We start from the raw sequence: 15980 nt of genomic DNA, 5'->3' as shown, positions 1-15980 counted from the left end.
TATAAAAAATAGTAAAAATTAAGAAAAACCCTTGAATGAGTAGGTGTGTCCAAACTTTTGACTGGTAGTGTATATACAGTACCAGTCAAAAGTTTGGACACAACTACTCATTCAAGAGTTCTTCTTTATTTTTACTATTTTCCACATTGTAGAATAATAGTGAAGACATCAAAACTATGAAATAACACATATGGAATGATGTAGTAACCAAAGAAGTGTTAAACAAATCAAAATAGATTTTAGATTTTAGATTTAGAAGTACCCACCCTTTGCCTTGATGACAGCTTTGCACACTCTTGGCATTTTCTCAACCAGCTTCGCCAAATCACAGACAGTGTCACCAGCAAAACACCCCCACACCATCACACCTCCTCCTCCATGCTTCAAAGTGGGAATCACACATGCGGAGATCATCCGTTCACCTACTCTGCATCTCACAAAGACACGGCGGTTGGAACCAAAAATCTCAAATTTGGACTCATCAGACCAAAGGACAGATTTCCACCAGTCTAATGTCCATTGCTCGTGTTTCTTGGCCCAAGCAAGTCTCTTCTTATTATTGGTGTGCTTTAGTAGTGATTTCTTTGCAGCAATTCCACCATGTAGGCCTGATTCACGTGGTCTCCTCTGAAAAGTTGATTTTGAGATGTGTCTGTTACTTGAACTCACGTGAACCATTTATTTTGGCTGCAATTTCTGAGGCTGGTAACTCTAATGAACTTATCCTCTGCAGCAGAGGTAACTCTGGGTCTTCCTTTCCTGTGGCGGTCCTCGTGAGAGCCAGTTTCATCATAGCGCTTGATGGTTTTTGCGACTGCACTTGAAGAAACTTTCAAAGTTCTTGCATTTTTCCAGATTGACTGACCTTCATGTCTGAAAGTGATGATGGACTGTCGTTTCTCTTTGCTTATTTGAGCTGTTATTGCCATAATATGGACTTAGTCTTTTACCAAATAGGGCTATATTCTGTATACCACCCCTACCTTGTCACAACACAACTGATTGGCTGAAACACATTAAGAAGGAAAGAAATTCCACAAATTAACTTTTAAGAAGGCACACCTGTTAATTGAAATGCATTCCAGGTGACTACCTCATGAAGCTGGTTGAGAGAATGCCAAGCGTGTGCAAGGCTGGCATCAAGGCAAAGGGAGGCTACTTTGAAGAATCTCAAATATAAAATATATCTTGATTTGTTTAACACTTTTTTTGGTTACTACATGATTCCATGTGTGTTAGTTCATAGTTTTGATGTCTTCACTATTATTCTACAATGTAAGAAATAGTAAAAACAAAGTAAAAGCCTTTAATGAGTAGGTGTGTCCAAACCTTTGACTGGTACTGTATATGCTCCGTTTTTTTTTTAAATATATTTTTCCCCATATTTTTTTACTTTTTCTTTCTAGAGTTTTGAAAAACTCATGTACACTTCTAAAACTCTCGTCCCCTTGGAACAAGCCCAAACAAAACTAATCTCCAATACGGAAAAACATTCACTCAAAATAAATTGTGAGCCAGGGCAACACGCTGGCTAAATGCAAAACACAAAACTAATCAACTGCCCACCCTTGAAAGACAATCAGCAACCAGGTTGTCCTTACTACGGACATGTCTAATTTCAAGGGGAAACTCCTGCAATATCCGTAGTAACTTTCATCAAGTGATTTTCATTAGTTCAATGGCCTCAGGGAACAAGTGGCAGCACACATTATGGTCAAGAGAAACTGGTTACCACTCTTTGCTTTGGGTAAAGACCCAACACAATCCACCAGAACCCTGCTGAAAGGTTCTTAAAAAGCAGAAATAGACTTCAAAGATGCAACCAGTACAGCTTGGTTCGGTTTGCCCATCTGCTGGCAAACGCGACAGGATTTATAGTAAGCCACAGCATCCTGTTTCAGACCAGGCCAGAAGAAATTATGCAAGATACGGTCTTGTTGACCCCAATATGGCCTGCCACACTACCATCATTATCTCTTGTCGAAGTGCAACTGGAACGACAATTTGAGATGCACTGGGCCAATCGTCCTGCCCAGAAGTAGCATGAGAACGCCATTTCCTCATTAGAACACCATCTCTCTCAAAGTAACCCACACAAACTTAATCAAACTCCTCCTCTGGACGTATCTCAACAAAAAGAGGGGAGAGGGAAATGTCTTTACTCTGTTCCGCAATCAGCTGCTTCAAGTGTCAACTGTAGGGACCCTCTATTCTTCCAGCGGTCTTACATAATCGCTCACCTTTTGGGGTTTTCAAAGGAGAGGTCAACTCAGGAGGTTTAGCAAAATCAGGATTACCCATAAACGTCTCGGACAGATGGACCATGGAGGGATTCACCGCTGAAGATACTGCGAGACATTGGGGCCACCCAGTCCTTCATTTTGGAGGTACAAGCCGGCTGTACTCCGAATTGATGATTACTTGGGTGCTGCCAGCTGTGGGCATGTGGCACCATTAAAATAAACCCAACCCAAGGAAAACTGTTACGGTACCCTTCATTCCATGACATACCATTTTTTCCTATCATCTCGCAAATCTCAGTTTTGGACGAGACTGAATTTATGACCAAAATTATCCTATTTACACATTATAGTCAATTTTGACACTAGAATAAATGTTTTGATGCCTCATAGGCCATTTTCAAAACAAGAAGTTGCTTTTTAGGAGCAGTCGCCCTAAGTCTCCAAACTTAAGAAATGTATTTATGTCATGTTCTAATTAAATCCAAGGCAATAACAAACATATTGTTAAATTAATATAGTACAAAGTTATTGTTTATACACCTATTTATATTGAGAGGAAAATAAAGCCAATTATGATTTTTGTAATTTTTTAACACTATTATTTCAATAGAACATATTGAGTTGTTCTATTATTACATTGAAAGATACTGATCTAATTAGTAGTGTTGTTTAATCATCTTAAAAATAAAAAAATATTATAATAATTGTCCCACCTTTTGATGCCACTACCGAAACACACACATTCATTCTCTAGAGGCTAAGATGTTGGGGGGGGGGGGGTTATAAGCTGACATACAGTGCCTTCGGAAAGTATTCAGGCCCATTGACTTTTTCCACATTTTGTTATGTTACAGCCTTATTCTAAAATGTATTAAATCGTTTTTTTCCCTCATCAATCTACACACAATACCCCATAATGACGAAGCAAAAACAGGTTTTTAGACATATTAGATAATTTAAAAAAATTATAATAACTGAAGAATCACATTTACATAAGTATTCAGACCCTTTACTCAGAACTTTGTTGAAGCACTGTTGGCAGCGATTACAGCATTGAGTCTTCTTGGGTATGACGCTACAAGCTTGGCACACCTGTATTTGGAGAGTTTCTCCCATTCTTCTCTGCAGATCCTCTCAAGCTGTGTCAGGTTGGATGGGGAGCGTTGCTGCACAGCTATTTTCAGGTCTCTCCAGAGATGTTCAATCGGGTTTAAGTCTGGGCTCTGGCTGGGCCACTCAAGGACATTCAGAGACTTGTCCCGAAGCCACTCCTGTGTTGTCTTGGCTGTGTGCTTAGGGTTGTTGTCCTGTTGGAAGGTGAACCTTCGCCCCAGTCTGAGGTCCTGAGCGCTATGCTGTAACGTAACAATATGTGGAAATAGTAAAGGGGTCTCAAAACTTTTCCAATGCACTGTATATAGGTCTCATCTTTGTATCTGTTCCATTATGGCGTCTGTGACAACATCTCCATGTGCCATGCTCTACCAACTGAGCTACAGTGGACCACCATGTGGGTAGTGGACACGTGCACACTTCATGAAAAAGTGTAGAATATTGAGATGCATAGCCAGCAGGGGGGCTCCAACCCTCCAAGAGCCCAAACATTGACATCTATTTGGCCAAAACATAGACGTCTATAATGTGCTATACTGTACGCTACTGTGCTGTACCATACTCTACTGTACTGCGCTCTACTGTACTTTATTAGAGTTTACTCTACTTGAGTTTCTTACAATTGAAGAAAGGGCCCATTTACTCTTGATCTAGTGGTCTTGGTCTTGAGACCACTCAAGACCACATAAATTCAGTCTTTATTTTGTCATGATCTCAACTCACTGGGTCTGGATCTTGGGACCAATGTCCTGGTATAAATATTGGTCTTGGCTCCTTGATATTACCTTAATCTTTGGTTTACAAACCATAAGCCACCCAATTTGAAGATCGCTCCCAACCCATAGGAATCCCCACCCAGTTGACTACTTTTAAATGGCAATGTCTATACTAAAACTAGTTAAATCCATCTATTGACGCTTGACACTGAAACACCTGTTATTTTGCCAAAATAAAGATAGGTAAAGTGATCATTTAAACATCTAGCAACATAATTCATTAGATGCATAAGTAATTCAATCAATCAACAAGTTTCAGATTAATTCGATCAAAATGTAACTTTTTATTTATTAAAATTTTTTATGGGGTAGATCAGCTTTAATATTGCAGATATATTGTAACTTCCATCAATGTAATTGTCTGCATCACTTCCAATCCCCCATATGTTTTTTTTATTCTTTTTTTTTTCTCGCATATTCATTTATTATCGCATCGCAGTGCTAGCTGTGCCACTACAGATCCTGGTTCGAATCCAGACTCTGTCGTAGCCGGCCGCAACCGGGAGACCCATGGGGCGGCGCACAATTAGCCAGTGTTGTCCAGGGTAGGGGAGGGAATGGCCGGCAGGGATGTAGCTCAGTTGGTAGAGCATGGTGTTTGCAACGCCAGGGTTGTGGGTTCGATTCCCACGGGGGGCCAGTATGAAAATGTATGCACTCACTTAACTGTAAGTCGCTCTGGATAAGAGCGTCTGCTAAATGACTAAAATGTAAATGTAAAAAATGGGAGAACAAGTATTTGATACACTGCCGATTTTGCAGGTTTTCCTACTTACAAAGCATGTAGAGGTCTGTAACTTTTATCATAGGTACACTTCAACTGTGAGAGACAGAATCTAAAACAAAAATCCAGAAAATCACATTGTATGATTTTTAAGTAATTAATTTGCATTTTATTGCATGACATAAGTATTTGATACATCAGAAAAGCAGAACTTAATATTTGGTACAGAAACCTTTGTTTGCAATTACAGAGATCATACGTTTCCTGTAGGTCTTGACCAGGTTTGCACACACTGCAGCAGGGATTTTGGCCCACTCCTCCATACAGACCTTCTCCAGATCCTTCAGGTTTCAGGGCTGTCGCTGGGCAATACAGACTTTCAGCTCCCTCCAAAGATTTTCTATTGAGTTCAGGTCTGGAGACTGGCTAGGCCACTCCAGGACCTTGAGATGCTTCTTAAGGAGCCACTCCTTAGTTGCCCTGGCTGTGTGTTTCGGGTCGTTGTCATGTTGGAAGACCCAGCCACGACCCATATTCAATGCTCTTACTGAGGGAAGGAGGTTGTTGGCCAAGATCTCGCGATACATGGCCCCATTCATCCTCCCCTCAATACGGTGCAGTCGTCCTGTCCCCTTTGCAGAAAAGCATCCCCAAAGAATGATGTTTCCACCTCCATGCTTCACGGTTGGGATGGTGTTCTTGGGGTTGTACTCATCCTTCTTCTTCCTCCAAACACGGCGAGTGGAGTTTAGACCAAAAAGCTCAATTTTTTCTCATCAGACCACATGACCTTCTCCCATTCCTCCTCTGGATCATCCAGATGGTCATTGGCAAACTTCAGACGGGCCAGGACATGCGCTGGCTTGAGCAGGGGGACCTTGCGTGCGCTGCAGGATTTTAATCCATGACGGCGTAGTGTGTTACTAATGGTTTTCTTTGAGACTGTGGTCCCAGCTCTCTTCAGGTCATTGACCAGGTCCTGCCGTGTAGTTCTGGGCTGATCCCTCACCTTCCTCATGATCATTGATGCCCCACGAGGTGAGATCTTGCATGGAGCCCCAGACCGAGGGTGATTGACCATCACCTTGAACTTCTTCCATTTTCTAATAATTGCGCCAACAGTTGTTGCCTTCTCACCAAGCTGCTTGCCTATTGTCCTGTAGCACATCCCAGCCTTGTACAGGTCTACAATTTTATCCCTGATGTCCTTACACAGCTCTCTGGTCTTGGCCATTGTGGAGAGGTTGGAGTCTGTTTGATTGAGTGTGTGGACAGGTGTCTTTTATACAGGTAACGAGTTCAAACAGGTGCAGTTAATACAGGTAATGAGTAGAGAACAGGAGGGCTTCTTAAAGAAAAACTAACAGGTCTGTGAGAGCCGGAATTCTTACTGGTTGGTAGGTGATCAAATACTTATGTCATGCAATAAAATGCAAATTAATTACTTAAAAATCATACAATGTGATTTTCCCGGATTTTTTTTTAGATTCCGTCTCTCACAGTTGAAGTGTACCTATGATAAAAATTACAGACCTCTACATGCTTTGTAAGTAGGAAAACCTGCAAAATTGGCAGTGTATCAACATTTTACAGAGAACAATAGAGATTTATATTTCTCTAAATTCAATTTAAAGGTTTAGTAAATGTTTTTACTATTTTGATAATTTGGTATGCAAATAAAATGTCAAAAATGTATATTTAAAGGAAGGTTCATCAAAATGATCACTACTGTGCATGGTCCATCCTTTATCACTGAATCATTGGATATAGGTGAGAGTTTAAGTGAAATAAACAACGTCTCGGAGAGGCTGCCCTCCCTTTTCAGTGAAAATATTTTCTGAGTTTTTACCAGTTAGCCTCTTACTAAATCTACTACACTACAGCTGCTCCAGTCAGAACGGTTTCGGGGTATATGAGGCTAAACATTTTTAGGAGGGTATAATGCTCTTATGCATTATTAAATAAATTAAAAGCTATTTGTTTACAGTATAATTATTTGAGGATCTTTACAATAGAGCCATCAAATATTCATCAACATGTATTCTCTGCAATCTTATTAGGGATTCAAAGATTCAATGATCTGGTTGTTTGTTCTTAACAGTTACACTTTTGCTGTATACTCCTGGTTCTTTTTTAAGGCTTATGCAGATTGTTGGGCTTTTAGATAGCTTCTCTTCTCAGATTTTTTGGTCTTATTTTCAAGTTTTATTAGTTGTATGTACAGGATACACATGGTATACACCAGGGATACTCAAGTACTATTTGAGAAGGTCCGGTCACACAAATGTCCTAGGTGGCAAAGGTCCGTATGGATATTGTCATTTATCGGCGTAGTAACAAACCCCCACCCTGCAATCCATGCGACCCCAAACTGTTCACACCCCTCTTGTTGGTGGAGAGAAAATGGTGCAAATTTCCTGCAATTCTACACATATTTCTACGTCTTATTTGTGTTTATATGACACCAGTGGTCGAAGCCCTACCAAGTTCCCCAAATGTAAAATTGTATTTAAAATTGTAGTCGGGACCCACAGTCCGTATTGACCCCGTTCTGGGTCCGGATCTGTACCACGGTCAACCAGTTGAGTATGGGGGGTATACACTGTCCAACAAAATGCTTACTTGCAGGTTCCTTCTCGACAATGCAACAACAATAATAAATAATAAAATATAAGAATAGTGAAAAGTCGCTGGTTCAAATCCCTGAGCTGGCAAGGTGGAACAATCTGCCATTCTGCCCTTGAGCAAGGTAGTTAACCCCCAACAACAACTGCTCCCCAGGCACCGATAACGTTGATTATGGCAGCCCCCCGGACGTCTCTGATTCAGAGGGGTTGGGTTAAATGTGGAAGACACATTTCAGTTGAATGCATTCAGTTGTACTGACTAGGTATCCCCTTCCCTTTTATTCTCCTTGCGTGACCTTCTCTGTCTCTGACCTTACCTCTTTGTACCACAGGCCTTTGGAGCTGATGTACAAGTATGGCAATCTCAGCGAGGGCGTCTGCAAGCCTGGCTACGCAGCTGCCAAGATGACTGCCATTTATCCAAAGTAAGCAACAGCTTTTAATGTGCATGTGTTATTTTACATTTACATTTTAGTCATTTAGCAGACGCTCTTATCCAGAGCGACTTACAGGAGCAATTAGGGTTAAGTGCCTTGCTCAAGGGCACATTTACGTCATTTAGCAGACGCTCTTATCCAGAGCGACTCACAAATTGGTGCATTCACCCTATAGCCAGTGGGATAACCACTTTACAATTTTGGGGGGAGGTAGAAGGATTACTTTATCCTATCCCAGGTATTCCTTAAAGAGGTGGGGTTTCAAATGTCTCCGGAAGGTGGTGAGTGACTCCGCTGTCCTGGCGTCGTGAGGGAGCTTGTTCCACCATTGGGGTGCCAGAGCAGCGAACAGTTTTGACTGGGCTGAGCGGGAACTATGCTTCCGCAGAGGAAGGGAGCCAGCAGGCCAGAGGTGGATGAACGCAATGCCCTCGTTTGGGTGTAGGGACTGATCAGAGCCCGAAGGTACAGAGGTGCCGTTCCCCTCACTGCTCCATAGGCAAGCACCATGGTCTTGTAACGGATGCGAGCTTCAACTGGAAGCCAGTGGAGTGTGCGGAGGAGGGGGGTGACGTGAGAGAACTTGGGAAGGTTGAACACCAGACGGGCTGCGGCATTCTGGATGAGTTGTAGGGGGTTTAATGGCACAGGCAGGGAGGCCAGCCAACAGCGAGTTGCAGTAATCCAGACGGGAGATGACAAGTGCCTGGATTAGGACCTGTGCCGCTTCCTGTGTAAGGCAGGGTCGTACTCTCCGAATGTTGTAGAGCATGAACCTGCAGGAGCGGGTCACCGCCTTGATGTTAGCGGAGAACGACAGGGTGTTGTCCAGGGTCACGCCAAGGCTCTTCGCACTCTGGGAGGAGGACACAACGGAGTTGTCAACCGTGATGGCGAGATCATGGAACGGGCAGTCCTTCCCCGGGAGGAAGAGCAGCTCCGTCTTGCCAGGGTTCAGCTTGAGGTGGTGATCCGTCATCCATACTGATATGTCTGCCAGACATGCAGAGATGCGATTCGCCACCTGGTTATCAGAAGGGGGAAAGGAGAAGATTAGTTGTGTATCGTCAGCGTAGCAATGATAGGAGAGGCCATGTGAGGATATGACAGAGCCAAGTGACTTGGTGTATAGGGAGAAAAGGAGAGGGCCTAGAACTGAGCCCTGGGGGACACCAGTGGTGAGAGCACGTGGTGCGGAGACAGCTTCTCACCACGCCACTTGGTAGGAGCGACCGGTCAGGTAGGACGCAATCCAGGAGTGAGCCGCGCCGGAGATGCCCAGCTCGGAGAGGGTGGAGAGGAGGATCTGATGGTTCACAGTATCAAAGGCAGCAGACAGGTCTAGAAGGACAAGAGCAGAGGAGAGAGAGTTAGCTTTAGCAGTGCGGAGAGCCTCCGTGACACAGAGAAGAGCAGTCTCAGTTGAATGACCAGTCCTGAAACCTGACTGGTTTGGATCAAGAAGGTCATTCTGAGAGAGATAGCAAGAGAGTTGGCTAAAGACGGCACGCTCAATAGTTTTGGAAAGAAAAGAAAGAAGGGATACTGGTCTGTAGTTGTTGACATCAGTGGGATCGAGAGGAGGGGGGGAGGGGGAGGGGGAGGGGGGGGAGGATTCAGCAAGGAGGAAAATGTGGCAAAGAGCTTCCTAGGGTTAGAGGCAGATGCTTGGAATTTAGAGTGGTAGAAAGTGGCCTTAGCAGCAGAAACAGATGAAGAAAATGTAGAGAGGAGGGAGTGAAAAGATGCCAGGTCGGCAGGGAGTTTAGTTTTCTTCCATTTCCGCTCCGCTGCCCGGAGCTCTGTTCTGTGAGCTCGCAATGAGTCATCAAGCCACGGAGCTGGAGGGGAGGACCGAGCCGGCCGGGAGGATAGGGGACACAGAGAGTCAAAGGATGCAGAAAGGGAGGAGAGGAGGGTTGAGGAGGCAGAATCAGGAGATTGGAGGGAGAAGGATTGAGCAGAGGGAAGAGATGATAGGATGGAAGAGGAGAGAGTAGTGGGAGAGAGAGAGCGAAGGTTGCGGCGGCGCATTACCATCTGTGTAGGGGCAGAGTGAGTAGTGTTGGAGGAGAGCGAGAGAGAAAAGGAAACAAAGTAGTGGTCGGAGACATGGAGGGGAGTTGCAGTGAGATTAGTAGAAGAGCAGCATCAAGTAAAGATGAGGTCAAGCGTATTGCCTGCCTTGTGAGTAGGGGGACGGTGAGAGGGTGAGGTCAAAAGAGGAGAGGAGTGGAAAGAAGGAGGCAGAGAGAAATGAGTCAAATGTGGACATAGGGAGGTTGAAATCCCCCAAAACTGTGAGGGGTGAGCCATCCTCAGGAAAGGAACTTATCAAGGCGTCAAGCTCATTGATGAACTCTCCAAGGGAACCTGGAGGGCGATAGATGACAAGGATATTAAGCTTAAATGGGCTAGTGACTGTGACAGCATGGAAATCAAATGAGGAGATAGACAGGTGGGTTAGGGGAAAAATTGAGAATGTCCAATTGGGAGAGATGAGGATTCCTGTGCCACCACCCCTCTGACCAGATGCTCTCGGGGTATGCGAGAACACATGGTCAGACGAGGAGAGAGCAGTAGGAGTTGCAGTGTTTTCAGTGGTAATCCATGTTTCCGTCAGCGCCAGGAAGTCGAGGGACTGGAGGTTAGCATAGGCTGGGATGAAGTCAGCTTTGTTGGCAGCAGAACGGCAGTTCCAGAGGCTGCCTGAGACCTGGAACTCCAGGTGTGGGGTGCGTGCAGGGACCACCAGGTTAGAGAGGCAGCAGCCACGCGGTGTGAGGCGTTTGTGTAGCCTGTGCAGAGAGGAGAGAACAGGGATAGGCAGAGGCATAGTTGACAGGCTGTAGCAAATGGCTACAATAATGCAGAGGAGATCGGAATGAAATGAACTAAACATCTGGGAGAGGAGAGAGCAGGGCCTCCCTCACCAAAACTTCCACCTCAGAAACTATAATTGTTTCACTGAACCACCCGAACAAAAACTCTCCCAACTTCCACCTTTAGAAATCAGAATTGTTGTGAACCACAGCGGTTCAATGTTTAAAGGAATAGACTCAACCCACTTTATTCAGCTAGCTAACTATGACACCATAGCTAACTAGCATGCTAGCATCCAATAACACACAGTTTAGCACCAACACTTGGTCACAACAAACCACCAATAGTGTGTTAACACACTAAGCAGATAATTTGTGTCCGTGTCTAGTTCCTTTCATAACGCAGCAATAATTAAACGTTGGCTAGCTAGCACAAATATATTGTATTTAGCTGCCACAGTACAGCACACAATGGCTACTGTGTTGACTCTGTTCGAAAAACGGCTAGCTAGCTAGCTTCGTGCTACACCCGGCACCGCCGAAAACAATGCCAACCTACAGTAACTACCCACAACAGCCCACGATGCCTAACTATGACACCATAGCTAGCTAGCATGCTAGCATCCAATAACACACAGTTTAGCACCAATACTTGGTTACAACAAACTACCAATAGTGTGTTAACACACTAAACAGATCATTCGTTTCCGTGTCTAGTTCCTTTCATAACGCAGCAATAATTAAACGTTGGCTAGTTAGCACAAGTATATTGTATTTAGCTACTACAGTACAGTTAGCTGGTCGTGTTGGCTAGCTAGCAATGGCTACTGTGTTGACTTTGTTTGAAGAACGGCTAGCTAGCTAGCTTCGTGCTACACCCGGCACCGCCGAAAAAACAATGCTAACCTACAGTAACTACCCACAACAGCCCACGATGCCTAACTATGACGCCATAGCTAACTAGCATGCTAGCATCCAATAACACACAGTTTAGCACCAATACTTGGTTACAACAAACTACCAATAGTGTGTTAACACACTAAACAGATAATTCGTGTCCGTGTCTAGTTCCTTTCATAACGCAGCAAAAATTAAACGTTGGCTAGCTAGCACATTAACATTGGAAACAACTCTCCACCGTTGCTAAACGTTACCAGTAGCTACCCGCTAGCTAGCTAGCCTCGTGCTTCGCCGGGCTCCGCCGTAAACAATACTTACCTACAATAATTACCTACGGAAACCTACAATAACTACCTAAATAACTACCTAAATAAACTACCTACAATACCTAACTACAACTGCCTACCTACGATCTAAATACATGGTTTAAGCTTTACTCAACACCATATAAGAAGCCAAGCTTACCTCCTGCTAGAGAAAACACAACCTCTCTTCTGTGACGTAGCTTCACCAGCACGTCTGTCACCACACTGGGCTCCAGGAGATAAAAATCATCTGATCATCTGATCTGTTTTTCAGTTTTCATATTTGGTTTACGCTTTATGATATAATTTGGTTTATGATGCATCGTTATGATTCACCACCCCATAATAACTTTCTCTCCCATTTTTGTAAAGCGTTTTACTTCTGCTTGAGATGATGATGGCGCCACTTTGACAGCCTTATTCAAGGTTTTCTTTCACTCTCTGACCACAGCTTTCCATCTCATTACCATTCAGTTGTACTTTCTAATACTCTGTATCCTACTGTATTGTATATGCCACTTCATGGAGTCTCAGCATTTTTATTTGTATTTTTTTTATTTCACCTTTATTTAACCAGGTAAGCCAGTTGAGAACAAGTTCTCATTTACAACTGCGACCTGGCCAAGATAAAGCAAAGCAGTGCAATAAAAACAACAACACAGAGTTACATATGGGGTAAACAAAACATAAAGTCAAAAATACAACAGAAAATATATATATACAGTGTGTGCGAATGTAGTAAGTTATGGAGGTAAGGCAATAAATCCGTCTAGCCCCCCCCAAAAAAAACTGCTCTGGCACCCCAATGGTGGAACAAGCTCCCTCACGACGCCAGGACAGCGGAGTCACTCACCACCTTCCGGAGACATTTGAAACCCCACCTCTTTAAGGAATACCTGGGATAGGATGAAGTAATCCGTCTAGCCCCCCCCCCAAAAAAAAATAAAAAATTAAATTAAATAAAAATTAAAAAATATATATATATTTTTTTTTTTGTCAAGTGGTTAACCCACTGGCTATAGGGTGAATGCACCAATTTGTAAGTCGCTCTGGATAAGAGCGTCTGCTAAATGACTTAAATGTAATAAATAGGCCATAGTGCAAAATAGTTACAATTTCGTATAATACTGGAATGATAGATGTGCAAAAGATGATGTGCAAATAGAGATACTGGGGTGCAAATTAGCAAAATAAATAACAATATGGGGATGAGGTAGTTGGGTGGGCTAATTTCAGAAAGGCTGTGTACAGGTGCAGTGATCGGTAAGCTGCTCTGACAACTGACGCTTAAAGTTAGTGAGGGAGATAAGAGTCTCCAGCTTCAGAGATTTTTGCAGTTCGTTCCAGTCATTGGCAGCAGAGAACTGGAAGGAATGGCGGCCAAAGGAGGTGTTGGCTTTGGGGATGACCAGTGAGATATACCTGCTGGAGCGCAGACTACAGATGGGTGTTGCTATGGAGACCAATGAGCTAAGATAAGGTGGGGATTTGCCTAGCAGTGCTTTATAGATGACCTGGAGCCAGTGGGTTTGGCGACGAATATGTAGTGAGGGCCAGCCAACAAGAGCGTACAGGTCACAATGGTGGGTAGTATATGGGGCTTTGGTGACAAAACGGATGGCACTGTGATAGACTACATCCAATTTGCTGAGTAGGGTGTTGGAGGCTATTTTGTAAATGACATCGCCGAAGTCAAGGATCGGTAGGATAGTCAGTTTTACGAGGGCATGTTTAGCAGCATGAGTGAAGGAGGCTTTGTTGCGAAATAGGAAGCCGATTCTATATCTAACTTTTGATTGGAGATGCTTAATGTGAGTCTGGAAGGAGAGTTTACAGTCTAACCAGACACCTAGGTATTTGTAGTTGTCCACATACTCTAGGTCAGACCCGCCGAGAGTAGTGATTCTAGTCGGGTGGGCTGGTGCAAGCAGCGTTCGGTTGACGAGCATGCATTTAGTTTTACTAGTGTTAAAGAGCAGTTGGAGGCTACGGAAGGAGTGTTGTATGGCATTGAAGCTCGTTTGGAGGTTTGTTAACACAGTGTCCAATGAAGGGCCAGATGTATACAAAATGGTGTCGTCCGCATAGAGGTGGATCCGAGCGTCACCAGCAGCAAGAGCGACATCATTGATATACACAGAGAATAGAGTCGGCCCGAGAATTGAACCCTGTGGCACGCCCATAGAGACGTCCAGAGGTCCAGACAACAGGCCCTCCGATTTGACACATTGAACTCTATCTGAGAAGTAGTTGGTGAACCAGGCGAGGCAGTCATTAGAGAAACCAAGGCTATTTAGTCTGCCAATAAGAATGCGGTGGTTGACAGAGTCGAAAGCCTTGGCCAGGTCGATGAAGACAGCTGCGCAGTACTGTCTTTTATCGATCGCGTTTATAATATTGTTTGCATGATCACAATAAGCCCACAGATTATCGTCAGCTCCATCTCAGATCCTATATGAGTCGCTTCCTCCGTCCAGAAAAAAACCTTACTCATGGAACCATTTCCTTGTCTGCTGGCAGACCACTTGCCCATTGTCCGGCCCTCACCAGCTAGCTAGACAGCCATGGAGAGTCATAGGTGACCTGACCCCATACGATTGGTCAGAGTGACTCAGATGGTCCTCTCATTGGACAGCTCAGGGGTCAAAGGTCAGGGCACCCTCAGTGACGATGTTGACCTTCCTGTGGCTTCTTCTCAATTCATCTTTCCTTGATTCCTTGTGTCCTCTCTCTTCGCCACCTCAAAAACATATTGGTGGAGAAAATCTGAGGGGAGAGGACCTCGGATATTCTCCTCCAATGCATTTTTAGAAGGAGGTGAGGAGAGAGGCACAGGGAATCGAGGAAAAAACTATTGAGATAGACCATTTGCCTCTGCCTGGTGAAAGGTCACTGATATCCTACCATCCACAACACTATGGAAACACATGTTCATACTGGGTCATTACAAATTTCAGACAATTCTATTTTACACATCATTATCTATTACAAATGTCAGATGTCTCAATAAGTTACCACTGACATGAACTTTATTTGGTTGTTTTGATATTGGTCATTATTAAAAGGACAGCATAATTCACTATGAACGATACATACACAAATGTCTTCTCAAAGCCTGCAATTAATGATCATGGTGTGTAGTGAATGTTGACCTTGTCTTTTTGGTGACAAGAGAAGACTTTGGTCACTGAGCGATCCCGATCCAGTTCACATTTGTGTTCTTGTCTATCCAGGTGTTTCTCCTTCTCACATATAGAACATTTTATATTTAAGTTTGATCTAATATTACCACAATGTTCTCAACATGCAAATGTGTAGCTCCTTAAAGCAGTTTGGAATACATCCCCATTATGTTTCTCTCTTGATTTAATGGCAATTTGCATTTTAAGGTGATATTATGGGCCCAGAATATTATGGGGGCATTTTAATTTCATTTGAACATTTGAACAGCATTTAATCCTACAAACACAACCATATTTTTTACACTGCATATGTTGACAATCTGCACATTATTTCATTCATAGGACATTTGAACAGCATTTAATCTTACAAACACAACCATATTTTTCACACTTCATATGTTGACAATCTGCACGTGTGGTTTGAACCTGCAATGTTTGGTTCTCAAGCCAGGTCTTTTATCCTTTGCACCACCAGGGAAGCGCTCTTCCATATTACTTTTTCAGTAAATAGCCATGGTAGCAGTGGTGTAAAGTACTTAAGTAAAAATACTTTAAAGTACTACTTAAGTAGTATCTGTACTTTACTATTTATATTTTTGATGACTTTTACTTTTACTTCACTACATTCCTGAATAAAATATTGTACTTTTTACTCCATACATTTTCCCTAACACCCAAAAGTACTCATTACATTTTGAATGTTTAGCAGGACGGGAAAATGGTCCAATTCACACAATTATCAAGAGAACATCCCTGGTCATCCCTACTGCCTCTGATCTAGCGGACTCACTACAAATGTTTTATTAGTAAATTATGTCTGACTGTTGGAGATAGCCCCTGGCTATCCATAC

General features: G+C 43.3%; 1 protein-coding gene across 3 annotated transcripts in view; it reads left to right on the top strand.

Annotated features, from left to right (window-relative positions):
- Positions 1-15980, top strand: part of LOC121540498 (CMP-N-acetylneuraminate-beta-1,4-galactoside alpha-2,3-sialyltransferase) — a 108169-nt gene that overhangs the window by 26265 nt on the left and 65924 nt on the right. For all 3 annotated transcript variants that reach the window (XM_041849413.2, XM_041849412.2, XM_041849414.2), the window contains one exon: positions 7816-7908. In XM_041849413.2, coding sequence (XP_041705347.1) covers positions 7816-7908 — 93 coding nt within the window. The remainder of the gene's footprint in view (positions 1-7815; positions 7909-15980) is intronic.

This window comes from Coregonus clupeaformis, chromosome 26, assembly GCF_020615455.1.
Source record: "Coregonus clupeaformis isolate EN_2021a chromosome 26, ASM2061545v1, whole genome shotgun sequence".
NCBI classification, from domain to species: Eukaryota; Metazoa; Chordata; class Actinopteri; order Salmoniformes; family Salmonidae; genus Coregonus; species Coregonus clupeaformis.
Note: the sequence above shows the minus strand (reverse complement) of the source record. Positions and strands in the feature narration are given on the sequence as shown.